The 17,240-nt window shown below is 33.9% G+C and overlaps 2 protein-coding genes across 3 annotated transcripts; both read right to left on the bottom strand.

Moving 5' to 3' along the window:
* Positions 1–376: 376 nt before the first annotated feature.
* On the bottom strand, positions 377–2,524 carry LOC125202121 (CBS domain-containing protein CBSX3, mitochondrial-like). 2 transcript variants are annotated; one of them, XM_048100462.2, is made up of 6 exons: positions 2,324–2,524; positions 1,499–1,769; positions 1,341–1,422; positions 910–983; positions 774–834; positions 377–689 (listed from the first exon to the last, which is right to left on the bottom strand). In XM_048100462.2, the coding sequence occupies exons 2-6, from the start codon at positions 1,754–1,756 to the stop codon at positions 547–549; spliced, it is 618 nt and encodes a 205-aa protein (XP_047956419.1). In that variant the 5' UTR covers positions 1,757–1,769; positions 2,324–2,524; the 3' UTR covers positions 377–546. The 2 variants fall into 2 exon arrangements, with proteins under 2 accessions (XP_047956419.1, XP_088919821.1); XM_089063695.1 differs by lacking the exon at positions 2,324–2,524 and adding an exon at positions 2,229–2,303.
* An 8,461-nt stretch (positions 2,525–10,985) lies between these two features.
* MLO1 (Seven transmembrane MLO family protein) lies at positions 10,986–15,254 on the bottom strand. The gene is made up of 14 exons (XM_048100304.2): positions 14,901–15,254; positions 14,403–14,460; positions 14,094–14,323; positions 13,093–13,209; positions 12,932–12,992; positions 12,714–12,808; positions 12,517–12,591; positions 12,323–12,411; positions 12,202–12,251; positions 12,063–12,103; positions 11,719–11,928; positions 11,569–11,636; positions 11,423–11,483; positions 10,986–11,323 (listed from the first exon to the last, which is right to left on the bottom strand). The coding sequence occupies exons 1-14, from the start codon at positions 15,024–15,026 to the stop codon at positions 11,090–11,092; spliced, it is 1,515 nt and encodes a 504-aa protein (XP_047956261.2). The 5' UTR covers positions 15,027–15,254; the 3' UTR covers positions 10,986–11,089.
* Between the last annotated feature and the right edge of the window lie 1,986 nt (positions 15,255–17,240).

Here is a 17,240-nt window from a genome sequence, read left to right as displayed (position 1 = left end):
TCAACTGAAGTAATCGAATAGGATAAAAGGGTAAGATAATAAAGATAGCATAAGTGATTTAGCTATTTGGATAGGCACAAATAATACAAGTAGTATTTATATTTGTTAGTATTAGTATGATTTGATTGCTCAATACACAACATCAACTGAGAATACAAAGCAACTAGACAAATTTTGTTCAATTTTTTCTAGTAGATACTGTAATTGCAAAAGAAAATGCGACTAGTGTACCTACTATAATATTATTGCTTATATATAGAGATGTGAGATTGGATGTTCTTTAATTCATATTTATATTCTTTAACCCTAAACCTCTGTGACATGTTTCAATCCAAACACAGCCTAAAATAAAAAATTATAACTGCAATTTAAGTAATTAGAGGAAGAGCAGTAAGTAGTTTCTGCATATTATTACTCACAAATTTTCACATCAATGTCTCAAACACATTTCCACAAGATGCATAAAACCAACAGCAGATTAGTTACAGTGTTAAGGTCCTTTCTCCTCTTCAAACCTCCTTCATTTTCGTCGTCGTCTTCGCGGGTCTAGTAGCCCCCCTGTATGTAAGCGTTCAAGCGGTTCAGCTCATCGCGATGCTCCCTCACAACGGCACTCACCACGTCCCCGATCGACACCATCCCCATCATCCCACCGTTGTCCACCACCGGAATGTGCCTGATGCGATTATCTGCCAATTCAACGAGCCAATCAAGACCTTACCCTGTCACCGGCCAGTTTAGGTATTAATTCTTCACGGAAACAAAACGAGTACCTGTCATCAGCTGCATTGCCTTGAGAACTTTCGTGTCCGGGGTTACAGTGATGAGCTTATTCTGCAATCAACGTGTGGCGTTAGTTCCATTTTTTCATCAGGCATGAACTAAGGTTTTTGAAGCGGAGAAGAATACCTCTTCGGTCATGATGTCCCCGACTTTTGTCGACTTGGATGATCTTCCCTGGACTATGATTTTCCGGAGATAATCTGGATAACATCGAAATTATAAGCACCGAAGCTGCTATGGAAACAAGATACATCACCACAAGCAAGAATTTCATCTATCCGAGTTTCGGTTTAGCATAGAAGATTCCTTAAAAAATCGAGTATCACTTCAATAGTTTACCTAAACGAAATGACCAAACAGTTATCCGATTAACGAGTTTTAAGATTTGAGTTCTCGGATTTCTGCTAACCACAAGAGAGTCCACAACATCATATCTTTTACTCGACTCAATATGTTTATATTAATGAAAAGGAAAGGTTTGGAAACTATTTCGAAGTTGTATTTAAGCGTAGATGTGCAAGATTGAAGGCGGAACTCGTTAGTACTAAGAGAGGTACCTCTTTCAGTGATAATCCCCGCGATTGAGTTCTGTTCCCCTGGTTTAACGACAACAAGAGCTCCCACATTGTGCTGAGTCATCTGCAACAGAGAAACGGAACGGTTCAATCAATAATCCTCACAAGACATCAAAAAGATGCAAATTGCAGATGCATACCGACTTGACAGCATCGTAGACAGAATCATCAGTGGTGCACCAAAGCCAGGATCCGTCCGCGCCCTTCCCTTTGGCGGTCAGAACATCGGAGATCTTGGTGCTCTCAAAGCCGTGCTCCTCAATGCGGGCTGCAGAGGTGGACTCGTGGCGAGAGAAGATGAGCGCCCGCATTGCTGGAGGGACGACACGCACGTGCTGCAGGACAGCGTTCTTGAGCACGCCCCCGTTTGAGAAGATTGCTTTAATTCCTCCTTGCATTTTGCCTCTGGAACTGAAACAATATGATTTCACAAAAATCACAGTTTTTAGTACTCCATCCAAACTAACAATTAGCAAATACTACTATTCTTGCAAGATTCAACAAAACAATTCTAGGAAAGATTGACAAACACAGCAGGGAATATAGATAGATCCAACAAGAATGTGTACACATAAAGCAAAACTGTTTTCCTATATGCTTTATTCTTACTTGCAGAGTCTACCAAACAAGACTACTAAAATGAGGATCCAATACATCTAATCACATACACATATTATATATCCCTCATATTTTTCAGGCTTCAATCATATAAACATTTCAGATTCCAATCTACTCCAATATAACCTTGTACAAAGCTTGATTTTCTCCAACACACACAAAAATGACAAAATCCCATATCACAAAATTCATGAAATCACAGATTGAAAACATAATCAAAACAGAGATAAATCTTCAAGAACTATGTTTTACCCGAAACACAGTTCACATACAAGAACGATTAATCACACATTAAAAAGTCCCATTCTTGACACACACACATACAAAAAGGGGGATAGAGAGAGTACCTGAAGTGATAAATTTGTGGAAGTGGGGAGTTTGGACTGAGTTAGAAGAGTGAAGTGAAAAAGTAAAAGTCACAAGAAGAAAACCCTATGCAGTTAGAGCAATCCCACTTTCACAAATTTAATAAGACCGCTTCTATCTCTCTCTCTCTATCCATTACGGAGGTCACTCTGTATCAGCAAATGGCCACTTGTCACCTACACCGTGACTTGATCATCATACTTTTCCTATTTCTTACATTTATTTATTACCAAGATCGAAACTTTAATATTTTTTTGATCCAATTTTACGTTTTTTATAAGGATTATCCAACTGCGATTAAATTGAGATTGAAGATTGAAACGGTTTTCATTGTAGGTGAAAACCCTTTAATATTTTCAAGATCCTGTGTTTGTTATGCAAATTAGAAATAAGATTAGGACGAGAGGAGTTTGGTATATTGGTGAATCGACAAGAGACAATAAGTGGTGGGGACAATGTTACATATTTCTGGTATGAAATTATTTATTGAAGTTAACAATATGTGTCTTTTAATCATAGTACATTGTCACGTCGATATCAAAAACTAATTTATTGCGAATCATTATATATTTAATTAGATTCAATGAATTACATCGTTTTAGATTGAGATTCCTCTATTAATTTTATAATAACTAGAATAAGTTAATAAATAAAAAAAGGGGTAGAGATCGAGTATATATGATTGAAGACTTGGTAGTAGATGATACTACCTGCTAATAGTATAAAATTGATAAAGTAGAGAAATGTATAAAAGAAAGAGATAAAATTAGTATTATTAGTGGAAAATGAATTTTAAAAGTGATGAATCTATTAAAAATAGAAGGTGATTGATTTTGTGGATAATTCAAAATGAAAAATAATACTACTCATTTTGATAAGAGTTTAAAGAATTAAAAATAATTACTCATTTTGATAATTTTTCTAAGGAATGGCAGGGAAATTCGGAGACTGAGAAATTATGTGTGAACAAGTACCTGACTAGTATTATATTATTATATACAATAATATTCTATGCATAGAGGCGTCAGACAAAGGAAAATCAATTAATAAACGAATATATCGTAAATATAAAACGAATATAGTAAGTAAAAAACCGAATGTATATTTAGGGTTTGTTGATATCACTATTGGTGAGTGGTCCTAGTATTGATGCCTAATTGCCCATAATGAAAAATAGATGTTGGAAGACATAAAATTATGACAAATGAAACAAAAATATTTAATGACAAATTATTTAGGCAAGATTTAAGGTGAGACAAGCTTGGATAAGAGGTTACAAATTATACAATATTTAATTAGCTGGGACCATATGTAGAGTAATACTATTAAAATATATCAAATCCATGAGTCATCTTGCACTTGGAACATATCCATTACCTCAAACCATAATAATATATTAATATTTGAAAAGTAGGGATTCCATTATATCCAAAGCACTAGATTAATTAAATAATTGAAATACAATTTGGCAACTATCGATAGAGAAACTATCTCCTGTCCCACTCCATTACCATCATAATAATAATCTATATATCAATCAATGAATTAAAAACTTATTTCAACTGTTTGATGCTTTCGTTGAATGCAAATAAATACTATATATGATGGTTTAAATAAAACTAACCTGCAAACCATACAAAGGGAGTTCACATATCGACGTAAGCTTAGAAATTTGCCTAAATGTGATAAAGTGATTAGTAAACTTGCATGACACACATTCAATTATTTAATCTTTAAAAAGTTTATTACACGTTAAAAAAATTGCTTAAGAACGCGATATAACAACGATGTTTCAAGCAATTTTTCATCGATGCAAACACAGAATTAATTGAACCAAAAATCTCTATTGACCAATTAAGCACAAAATTACTAACAAAAATCTACATTTTTTTATAGTGAATCAATATCTCATACCTGCAAAATCAACTAACAAGTGATTCTGATTGTGATCGCTGCTGCTCAACACAAGAACAAAATTAGAATCGATTCTTATCCAAGAGGGGAGATCTCCGGGACCAGCCGACGTCCCTATAAATAATTTGAAACGCGGAATAAATGCTCATTTCACTCTATTCTCCAACTACCTGTTATTAATTATTGTATTCTTTAACGATTTGCAACAGAATTAGCATACAAGAATATAGACCTAGATTTTTAATAGAATTTTTAGGTTGAGCAGTAAATAAACTTTACTTGTTGTGTTCGATTTTTGCAGGTTTATCAGATTGTTGAATCCATATTGTGGAGGTCCATTAGTATTTCAATATGTTGTAGGAACTATTTCTAGTACAATTATTTTATAGAAGAAAGCTAGGAAATCTGCTTGTAGAGACTTCACGTATTATCTGGTGACTATTTTGTGTTCAAGTAAATGAAAGGGCCCAGTAGATGAATACCCATTTGGACTTTTGGATTGTTGGGCTAATGAATTTTTATTATTTATAGCCCAATTATAATTATATAATCTATATTAACTAAGTCTAGCCCATTTCATTTTACATTCTTGAGATCAGTCAATGCAACACATTGTATGATCTGAGATGTTACATTAATCGCGTGGAGAGAGGGGCAAAGAAAGGTATGGGAGTTTCCTTTATTGATTGGATGGATTTCATAAAAATAATCTTGTTTGATTAACTTATCCTTCAAATACTCAATAATAACCAATAAAATTAGCATTATGGTTCAATTAGGAACACCAAACTAGTTCAGATTGTACTATAATAAAATCATGGGATACGTATCAACTAGTCATTGATTAAACTAAAAGAATACAGTTACTACTACATAGATGATATATATGGCTTATGGCATCATGTTTCCATTAATGAATTGCAAGCTAGATGCTCATGTCACAACTTCATTGTTAGTATGAAAGTAAAATCAAATTCCTAAACACCCAATAAAATTTAGACTCAAATCCAAATGCAAATGAGATCACAAGTGAGTCCTACTTCACTTCAGATTCTATTAAAAAACACCGTCTACACTCATACACTACTTGCTAGCTTATTCATTGTAGTATTAGTTATTAAACAATTTATAAAATTGAAATACAAATGAACAATATATAACGAAATTATTCCATTAAAAAGCATCCTAAAAATTAAAAAATTACAATTATAAAAAAATTTAAAGTTCTAAAAATAGAAAAGTATTTCATCGACCTTGGTGCAAAGTGCAATGATCATGTCGTTGTGCATCTCACATGCCATCTACATCGATAATGTATCCCTTCAGTTCGACCAACTGTTTGACCTGCATAATGAGGTTGAGTGCTAGGAGACGGGGTGGGTTCCGCACCTCTCCCACTCGTGGAGTTGTCAACATGTTGGTCACTTATTTATTTATTGTCCACATGTTTATAACTTGGTATATTTATGTTTATTAAAAATGGAGCAAGGTTCAAACCCATTTCCATACAGAAAATAACCCTTAACCAATTATACAACCAAGTTAACATGTATTTCTAGCCTGATTTATGGTATAAAACAGTTTCATGTATGCTATTGAAGCATTTCTATTGATCAACGTTGAGAGGTGTCGCCAACATATTACGGATGATACAACTTGTGTTGGTTGTGGTGGAGCTCAAGAATCCATTGATAACGTCTTGAGATATTCTCCATTTCTATCCAAGAGATATTTGGTTCGGGTTTATTTCTATCCTATTTTAGTCTCAGGCTGATTGAAAATCAAAACTTAAAGGAAAGAAGTAGATGGTTCCTCTTGGAGTACACTTTTTGGTTGATTTGTTGGAGTCTATGGAAGAATAGAAATACCAAGGTGTTTGAGGGTGAGACGTGCATGGTCGGTGGATAGCATGATGAGTCAGAGTGGGGCTTGGGAATGGGTCAGTGCTCAATTATGTTACACGCAAAACCGTGACCAAAGTTTGAGTTGGTTTAGGGGTTTCTAATAACGAGCTGATATAATCGTGGTTTTTTTATAAGTTATAGACCAAACGAAAAACATTAAATTCTTCACCGGTTGTTCGGTAAAGATCACCTCCAATATGGTACTATAAAACATCACCTAATACACCAACAAGAAATTAACATGCGGATATTATTTAAAAATTGATAAAAATACTGCCACTCCAAATTCCTTCGCCAAACACCCTTTCTCTCTCTACCTCTCATCCCCACTCAAACTTGCATTTTAGCAATTTAAACCGGACAACATCAAAATCCGGCGTCTTCAATTTCGACGGCAATGATCTCCCTTGCTGGAATTCAAAGAGTCGACGACCTCCACTGCGGGAAGCCGATGATGGTGACGAATCTGAATTCAAGCAATAAAATTGAATACAAAGAACAGAGGTAGAGAGATTTACAAATTCTAATCAAAACTGAAAGTACTGCCACATGCACTCCCGAAGAAGAGAATGCAAAACAATGTTGAAAAACTTCCCGTCTCTTTTCTTCTTACATATTTGTTCTTCTGTGCATTGTGTAACCATGAATTTAATCTTCCACATTAGCATAAATCATCAATATAGTTTCAGATTGGAAGCAATGCTTGAAAATTAAGAGGGAAAAGAGAGATTTACTGGTGGTTGCAAATTTATGAGGGAAGGGAGAGATTTACAGTGCAGTAAGGGTGTTTGGCGTGAGTAAATCTGGAGTGGCACTATTTTTATCAATTTATAAATAATATCCACATGTCAATTTCTTGTTGGTGTATTAGGTGATGTTTTATAAAATGTCGGACCGTTGATTGTTGCTTCGTTTCATTTGATAGACTAATGACAAATGCTTAACGCTTTATAATTATGTATGTATAAGACTTCTTAGTTCTGACAATATTTTGTGATTGTAATTTATTTTTTAAATTATTTCATTGTTTTTACAGGGCGGACACCCTTCCTAAATTTTTTTTTCCCTTTCATCCTACTGCTAAATCTTTTGAAATTTAAAAAAAAAACAGTCTATAGCCCTTCCTAAATCAATGTTATTGAAATTAAATCTGGAAATCAAAATTTGCAGATGTGAGTTGAGAAATATTTGGTTGTTACTGCCGTTTTGGGGAAGAAGATGACCCATCCAATTATAAAATAATTGATTATTCCTTGAAGATTGACCGTTGATCTATAATTAATTAGGTTGATAAAGGGTTTCTTGTGCTTTAATATTGTAAATTCCAATGCTTACTCTTGTTATTTTCTCTTTACTTTCTTAAACTACAAATTAAGAATGAAAATATGAAAATACATGTCATGATTAATTTTCTTACTCTGACTTAGTCCGAGTTTTAAGAATTATAGGAGTATTAGAAAATGAATGAAAAAAATTTGTGGAATATGAGTTATACTTTTATATACTAGTTTTACTACGAATTTAAAAAATTATATTAGAAAATGAATGAAAAAAATTAGTGAAATATAAGTTATAATTCTATATAATAGTTTATAATAAATCGTGATTAGGATGAGTTGGTAGAATGTGAAGTCCACTTATCGAAATAAAAGAATAAATGAGACCATTATTCATAGACGTATGAGAAAAGGAAATAAGAGACAATTATTCGCGGACAAATGAAATATATAGTTCAGTCCCTACTATGATATTTTTTTCTGCGTCCACTGCTGCTTTTAACTATAGGATTCAATTTATTTGAGTATTTTCATTAGATATATTCTTCAATCAAAAGATCATGATTTTTAAAAAAATATATAAAAATGAATTAATGGCTTGAATATCAGTTTATCAAAAATGCCACACAGTATTTTTTTAATACTATATTTTCTTTTCAAACGTAATTCAGTGGCATCAGAGATAAAGTCTTTACTCTTTACTAGTAATTATTTTTCTAATTAGAGAAAAACACTTCGAAAGAATGAGAGGTCATATTCATAACTGGTTTTTGGACCACCGGACCACCACTGTCTTTATCATCCTTGAATTTATTGCATCAATTTATTAGCCAACCATACGAATAGTCACTAAAACTGATTATTATTTAAGTACTCTAATTAATTAATAACGAAATTAAAAAAGTACATTAAAAACATAAATAAAAATAGGACCTATAATGAATTTCAACTTTTATTTACAAAACTACTATAATGATCTAAACTTGATTATAAAATATTTCTTCCATCTCGTAATAGTTGAATCGTATTTCTTTTTAGGACGTCTTAAGGTAATTAAATTATTTCTATTTTTTTTGGCAAAAACTTTATTGTAACCCCCCTAATTGAAAACACATTTTGGTACCTTCTTTTTTTTTTTTTTTTTTTTTTTTTTTTTACAAAAACATAAGACTATTTATATTTATATACATATACACGATTTGTTTAGCTATCCACAAAAACATACATACTTAGCAAACGTGTAGAAAGAAGTAAAAAGTCCCCTATTGCAATCTACTCCTGTACATGCCCTGACTAACATATCTAGGGAGTTACTCACACGCAAAAAAATTCGCTAGTGACCCGACTTGAGCAGCTGTACAGTAAAAAGGGTTAGCCCGATCACCTAGTCTGCATTGGAAAAAGAAAGATGTGGAATGAGCTTCAACTAATTCAATAGTAACTCATCGTTAGAGCACAAATTCTGGAGTTAAAGTGAACATTCAGTTAATGACAACCATAAGTCTCTTCCTCCATAACAAGCATCATCATAACTATGTACATATGCCTACTTTCAAAAAAAAATTGGAAAAACAATACACATCTTACATTCGTGTCATTATCCCTTAAATTCCCTTAAACTTATCGGAGTCATAATCATGAACGATATTACACAATTGATAGGATATATCCCACGATAAATTTCACCACATAATATATCAGTCTACAAACAGTTAATCGAAATAAAACACACAAAATACATATCTCCATCATATCCAACATCCACACGTATGCAGATTTTTGAAGATATCATATACATCACAACACACATATTATCATTAATTAGTACTCGTTTTTCTGGAATATAGTTAGTACTGAGTCCGAGTACACATTGTAGACGAAATATGGTCGTATGAGGCTAATTCCCCACACACCATACATCAATTTATATTTCCTCCAAGTACATCGTACATCATATTTTAATTCCTCCAATCACACCTCACAACAATTAGTATTTTCACCAAATCACATCGTACATCATATTTTGATTCCTCCAATCACACCGTACAACAAATTGTATTTTCTCCAATCACATCCTACCTCGTAATTAAATTTCTCCAATCACACCGTACATCATATTTTAATTTCTTCCATCACACCGTACCTCAAATCGCATTACCTCCAATCACACCGTACATCATATTTTAATTTCTCCAATCACACCTCACAATAATTTGTATTTTCACCAGATCACGTCGTACATCATATTTCGATTCCTCCAATCACACCGCACAACAAATTGTATTTTCTCCAATCACACCATACCTCGTAATTTAATTTCTCCAATCACATCGTACATCATACTTTAATTTCTTCCATCACACCGTACATCAGATTTTAATTCCTCCCATCACACCATACATAACATTATATCACCTACAGTCAGTCATACCATGCTCACATACCATTTCTTCCTGACCTATCATCTATTTCATATTCATACTCTTATCCCATAATTTATAACATAAACAACTGACTCAACTATATAAAATTACATAATCATTTCTTTCAGTAACACCACTCAACATACTCAAGTGGTAAATCATCTATCACATTCTAATATACCATCTCTGATTGATATCCAATTTCAGTTTCCAATATAGTATCTCTGACTGATATCCAATATTCAGTAGGTAATCACATAACTTTACTCATAAATTAAGTCTAAAGTAGAGTATATATATATATATATAACCTCAAAATCCAAAATGTCTTGATATTGGAATCGCCTTACTCCTTCACCTTCGTCTTCTCCTTGCCCGTATTAGTTCTTGAGGTGGTATTACATTAATTAGAGATAAGTCCAGCCTAGACTCGCCGGAAAACGGCGATAACAACGCCGGAATCCGCCGGACAGCAGCAACACAGAGAGGAAAAAGAACTGGCGTGTGAACCGGTGACGCGAGGGTCGCCGGAGAGAGCTTATCGTCGTGCGTGTATGTGTGTGAATGGCAGTGAGTGTATGTGTGTGTGTGGGAACTTGGTGAATGGATATGTATGTGGGAATGTTCCCGTAAGTGGGTTCAAAAGAGATTTATATCTCTTAACTTCTATCATTATCCTTTTAATTTTATTTCTATTTCTATTTCCTTTTTCTTTCTTTTATTTCATTTTCTAAATTTCACCCCACACAACAATATACTATCCACAACATATACTACACAACTTCTAATTATGTCTATTTAATATTTGCATTTTAACTGACTTAAATTTTTGTTTTATACTTTATTTTCCGGGCTATTACATTTATTCTCTTTCTTTCTCTCATACTAGTACTATATTAGTATCTTTATACTTTATTCACTCTCTACTTAACCTCTAAACCCTCATTTTTTAATTTGTGCCAAAAATTATGTTCCAATTAATAGATTCAAAGACAAAACCGAAAGAAAAAAAAACTTTAGTAACATTTTTCATTTCAAAACACATTTTGGTAATATTTTCATTTTTCAAAAACCTAAAAGGTGCAAACTCATTTTTGAAAAGTCAAATTTATGAACAAGCAGATATTCATCCTATAATTGCTTTGGTGATATTAGCAAACAAGGGAGGCTCAGATAAATACAGTATCAAAGAGTCTTCATTTTACTACTGTAGTTTTTACAACCCTTTCTCACGAATCGTTAGCTAGTTGAACTTCGTTTTGTGGTGGTGGCGCCGCCCTACGGCCGAAGGCGGCAGCCATCTGAACTCCCGCCGACGAGCCTCCTTCTGTTGAGCCTCCTTCGGTCGAGCCACCACCGAGCGCGCCTCTCAGCCCTTTCTTCCCCTTGACCTTCTGCGCCCACCCGATGAGGCCGGCTTGCACGTGGTCGTCGAAGATCGACTTCTTGAAATTCGTTCCCATCTTCGTTCGACACAAGCAGATAGATGAAGTTTTTCAGTGGTGAGTTTATCGAGTTATAACGACGCTAGATGCACGAGGAGATCCTGGAAAATTAATTACCTGTGTGACGAGAGCGTAGAGCGGCAACGTGCTGTAGCTGCAGAGAACCTGAATGAATACACTGCAAAGAAACGCAACGGTTCAAGACTCGTGAGAAGCGAGTTTAGCAACGAGTTTTTCAGGAGGCAGAGGAGGTGAGGATTTACCCGATGATGAGGCGAGGAATGATATACCGGACGTGTCCCATTATGCATGAGTCGAAGCCGTATTGGACCTGATAAAAACGTCGAAATGAAGGGAGTTGTTTAACAGTGAACGGAGTTTAGAGTTTAGGATTTAGAGTTTGATAAGCTCACCCAAATCCAAAAGAAAAATGCTATCTCAAAAGCATTTTGGAAAAGAATGAAATGGATCAAGACGAGGACGATTTGCGGCCGGCTGAACCAAAAATGATCATCGGATGGCCGTACAACCAGTTCACCTTCGATGGCAATGTGCTTTTCGGCAACCTCGTGGGCAAGCTCACTAATCACGTGCTCCAGCTTGGTGCCGACAGCAAGAAGGAGCTGCAAACCGAGATCATTGTATTGTCACGAATCATGTTATCATTTCATTGCAGAAACATGGGAGGATGAAAGCAAACGGACAGATAAAACATGGAGAGTAACAAATAATGTATTGAGCTCTTGAGGGTACTCACAAAGAAGGGAACGAACGCGATCCAGAAGTAAGTATGCCAACCTGCAAAACGGGAGATTATCTCGTGTTAATGTGCCTTGTTTCTAAGGCTACGAGAAAAAAATGTGGAGAACAGTCGAGATCTAATAAGAGTGTCATACCATTGACGTTCAACAGCAAGAACACGATGACAAAGACCCACAAATACCAACTGCAGAAAAGACCAAGAGGAAATGAATCAGATGCACAAGCAATATTCAGTCCGGATAAATGATGAATCACCTTATGCCAACGACAATCTTGAAGTCGTCTTCCAAAGCACGAATCATGTACTTGTGGAAATTGAACTTCGGACTCCCTCGACAATGTGTCTGTGAGAAAAGGAATAGTTTTTATATTAGCACATGCCATCTAAAACTGAAAAGAAACAGAAATAGGAAGCGAATCAAAGATGAAGAGGAACGTAGGTTGCATACCGTTATAAAACCTAGTCGAAGAGCTGCATAATCTGACTTGGTGACAGAAGCATAAAATTGCTTAAAGAAGGCATGCTGAAATGTATTGAAGGGAGAAGTTAATAATTTCTCATAGAAGGCAACACGAGAATGGTTGTGTATATAAATTCATAATCTGGAAAGTTATTGGAATTCTTTAGGATAAAACTTCAACTTACCAACCATCCTAATATGGCGGAATTTTTACCCACTCCCAAAAATCGCTTCTTGATGAAATCATGATCTTGAACACGCGTGACCTTGTGTTTCAGAGCTGCATATCGTAATCCATGATTTAGATGCAAGAATACAGAAGCTCGCACCGCTTCTTAAAGTAAGAACGGTAGAATACACTCAAGGTTCAAGTTAACTAATCTACAATGCAGTGAATCTATACCGTTATCCACATCATAATTATCTTTGGATATAGAGTCTTCCCAATGCTTCCATTGCCGTATCTACACATCAGATTCAATATTATTCAAAGCCTTACAAAAAAAAGGACTAGCTGAACATCCAACACAAGTCGTAAAAAGGTGAAATAGCTACACTGCTCACCTTTGCCCCTCCAAATACAATAGTGAGGACGGAAAATGTGACATGGACAATCGCTAGAACAAAGATAAAGATGTGTAGATGATGCAACGCTTCCAGAGATAGCATCGGAACTTTATCCTGCGGATAAGATGGGTAACAGATAAAACAAGTAGTTGCAAAACCCCCATGACTCTATAAAACATGAAAAACATCCAAACATATGCACAAAATGTTGTATAGCATATTAACGTGGAAAGGAGACCACAGACTGTAGGTACATATGATACCATAAGAATGTAGAATCTCTAATTTCACTTCAGAAAGTCTACTGTCAAGATTTGTAGTTGAGAAATTTGGAAAAAGTTACGAGTTTCCAAATTAGGCGAATTGATGTTTGGGAAAAACGTAAGAATGAAGCATACTACGGTCTGAACATTGGGGGATAAAAAAGATAAATTTATAGTATTTGAGAAGCAATATTTACATGAGTACAAAAACTAATTACTCGTTCTAGAAATGTGGGAGACAATTTTCATTAGGTACATCACCTCACACCCATAAATAAAATTTGGATCCGGGAGCTAAATAAACACAGTTTAAGAGGCTGAGATTCTCGAACCAATAAACTCATATGTGATACGACACTTCTTCATTTAAGCGAAACTACCAAACATGCTAATGAATTTTTTCTCTCATATACAAATGTATCAAAAGCATGTGGCAATACACATAATGATAGACCTGCAATGCCATTCTTGGAAAATTAACTGAAACATTTACCATGTTCCAAAATTCCAAAGTCACCATCAAACAGTCTTACCCAGAAAAGGACAGATAAACAACATGTGCTCTCGCCTCTCGTACCAAAATGTGTCTCAAATATGCACATGGTTAACTAAAACATCCATATATCAGAAGCAACTAGACTGTCTACGCACGTTCTCTCCACACTGATGATAAACACTCGAGCACAGTAAAGAAAGGCATCTCCTAGATCGAATTTCATGAGAAGAGATAGATACCTTTGCAGCACAATAACCAGCAGCAGCTTCTTCTGCTAGCAGGCGCCGATGGCCTCCACTCACTTCTGGGGTGGCATGAGTGCTATTGGATCCTTCGCCACCAGAGGAAGGTCTAGCCGAGAGCGAACATGGCAGGAAATCATCCATGACACCAGGACTCACACAGATCTTGACTATGCGACCTTGAAACACGGTCATCATAAGAGATATGAACCCGAGCAGCATCAGCTCTGTCTCCACCCAAAAATTCTTCATCAGTTTTTGCAGTATAACTAAAAAAAATGGCATAAGCAGAAGATGAAGGGATACCTTCTTTAACTTTCTGTACGGCTTCAAAGAGTGGCTTTTGCTTCTTTTTCTTCAAATACTGCAAATTTTTAGCAAGCATTGATCCACTTTTAGCAGCAGCAGATATTTCAAGAAAGGGCTAAAAACAGAATCTTTCAACAAAAGGGGAAATCAGACACATAAAACACACTGATCTTCTTCAAATAGTAGTAACTATTAACAGTGACAGTTTCAATAGCACACCCAAGAATTCAAGAAACGCCACATAAGAATAAATATTTTTTTCAGAAACAGAAACTCCCAAAAACATGAGAATCACAAAATCCACCACTTCCAATACTTTTTTTTATATATAAAAACCATTTTTTTAGTTTTCTTCACAAATCACAAATAAACTCAGATCAAAAAAGCAAAATCAACCATTTCCTTCTCCGAGTTACATTCTACAATGGGACAGCTCTACAAACAAGGCTACGACAAAAAAATAAAATAAAATAAAAATAAAAATGGGTCCTTTACCGTTCCAGTGTAGTGAATGAAGCGTTCAACGGCGAGAGAGATGGCGACGATGACCGTGCAGACGGCTGCGACCACCCACGTCGGAGTGAACTCCAAGCCCACCCCTTCTCCTTCTCCGCCGGCCATTTTCCGTTAAAGGTCGAGTCTTTTCGCGAAACCCACTTCAAATCACGACGGAAAAGGGGGCAAAAAGCATAGAGATTTACAGATTGAAAAAAGTGGTGAGGAATAAATAACAATGGCGAGTCGAATTAAGGCGCTGAAGATAAATAAAAAAGAAGAAATAGAGACAGGTGTGAATAGTGATATAATAATGGAGTTCAATTAATCTGAGTAAATGCAGGCGAGATTTATCTCCGCGTTAATTAGTGGAGTTTTGAGTTAAGAGAGTGAATGAATTTCCACAAAATTCCTCTGATTATTGCAGTTGGCATCATACTAGAGGCGTGTTTGGTTTGATAAATAAATAAGTGACCGTTTATTTGCCTAGAAAGTCTTTTTATATTACAGATTACTATTAATATAATTTTCAAAATTATGATTCTCGATAGTCGATATAGTATATTATTTATATGTGTTTGAATATAGTATCTAAGAAAAGTTATGAGATTTTAAACCTTGATAAATATACATAATTGTATGTACATGATCGAACTTATTTAACATTTTACGTTGAAAATCAATTTATAAACGTTTAATGATTTAAAATAAATTTCATACTAAGCATCTTGCAACACTTTAAAAAAATGAAATTTTAACTTAAATATTTTTTTATTTAAGGAAAATTTTTTTACTAAATATTTATAATTAATTCGAATCATGCTCTAAATCATGTTACTAATTGAGTTAAAATTTCTATATCACTTTTGTCTTATTGCTACATATAATACAATAAATAACAAAACTAATTTTTGATTGAATTTAATTAAATTTAAAATTTTAATTATATTATGTAGATGTATGTACATTTATCTTTTCTCCTACTTATTATGATGCATCTGATTAATAATTATTTGCTTTGATTATTACGTCAATTAGTATGTTAATTAGTTATTTAAATTTAATTAATTTATAAATTTTAAAATCTTGATAAAATAAATAATTTATCAAAATTTATATATATATTTTTTCTTTTTTTAACATCTTAAACTTTTTTAATAAGAAAATATGAATTGTATTATTTTATAGTACTAGTATTTACATGGGTTGTTCATTTAATTTATTATAGAGTGGGGTAAGAGATTCTTTTTAGAAATCGAAAATAATAGGTCGATAATATATGGCTTGAATATTTTCAAAATAATAAAGGAAATTGAATATGATTCTAAATTTCTAATCAATTTGACTACATTTGTTGGTGTAAAAAATGAATGTTTTATGGTAAATGAGTTTGCCTTTCATTTTTTTCTCTTTTGACCTTTTTTTAATGGAAATTTGACTTGATTTTTGTTATATTCCCATGGATTCTAACAATTAACTTATCTACAGATTGAAAGTACCTTTTGTGAAATAGTAGTATTACTAGAAAATAAGAAATCGAGAATATAACGCTTTTATTTATCATTTGTACTAAAACTCAATAATATTAAAGCACGCCTAATCAATTGAGTATCCATGCAGCTCCTTTTAACCTGTATTTCTAAAAGAAGAATCAGATTCTCAAACTTGTTAGTCTTTAAATAGACGAGGATGAGATTCAAAAAATTGAAATAAAAAATAAACATTAGTTACACTCAACATAAAATTGATAGTTGAATTAAAGTTTTAGACTTTGATGGCTAAGTTTAAAGCATTTCACACCAAACAGATCATAGAGGTTGTGACCAAATTATTATATCACACGCTTTACACGCGGTGGACCCCCACACAAATCAAATCAAAGAGTGGAAATGTTTTGTTTTTTGACAGATGTTCTACTGTCTTAGCGTATATTAGTAGTAATACGGAATATTTTATTTTTCAAATTATTCTCTTATGAAAATGGAAAAAACCAAGCTTTTGGACTGCACTGTCAATTTTTGCTACCGATTTAGGTTCAAACAATTTACTAGTAATATTTTTGTTTATCATTTATAGTTGAATGATGGATCTATTTACTTCAAATAAATAAAAAAAGCGACTACCATTTATAACTTTATAACTGAATGATGGATCTATTACTAAAATGAGACTTTAAATTGCAGATAAAATAAGTATTTTCTTTTCTAGTGAAACTAATAAGTCCGCAGGACATAATTCAATTGGTTGGAGGAGTAGATTTTCCCAAACTATTGTAACTGAATCATAAAAGTTGATTTCCTCTTTTTTTTTTCCAAAGACCATTTTAATTGTAACTCGAGA

This window comes from Salvia hispanica, chromosome 2 (genome assembly GCF_029641045.1).
Source record: "Salvia hispanica isolate PSC_SH4W2 chromosome 2, Shi_PSC_v1, whole genome shotgun sequence".
In the NCBI taxonomy this organism is placed as follows: Eukaryota; Viridiplantae; Streptophyta; class Magnoliopsida; order Lamiales; family Lamiaceae; genus Salvia; species Salvia hispanica.
This window is presented reverse-complemented; position numbering and strand designations above follow the sequence as displayed.

Bases quoted from the DNA above. Each gene is read 5' to 3' on its own strand.
- LOC125202121 (XM_048100462.2), bottom strand. From the start codon at position 1,756: ATGCAAGGAGGAATTAAAGCAATCTTCTCAAACGGGGGCGTGCTCAAG. The intron at 1,423-1,498 runs GTATGCATCTGC...TCTCTGTTGCAG, and splicing joins TCTACGATGCTGTCAAGTCG to ATGACTCAGCACAATGTGGG. The intron at 690-773 runs GTACTCGTTTTG...TTGAATTGGCAG, and splicing joins GGCAATGCAGCTGATGACAG to ATAATCGCATCAGGCACATT.
- MLO1 (XM_048100304.2), bottom strand. From the start codon at position 15,026: ATGGCCGGCGGAGAAGGAGAAGGGGTGGGCTTGGAGTTCACTCCGACG. The intron at 12,592-12,713 runs GTAAGTTGAAGT...AATACATTTCAG, and splicing joins CCGCCATATTAGGATGGTTG to CATGCCTTCTTTAAGCAATT. The intron at 11,324-11,422 runs GTAATTAATTTT...TGTCGAACGAAG, and splicing joins TCTACGCTCTCGTCACACAG to ATGGGAACGAATTTCAAGAA.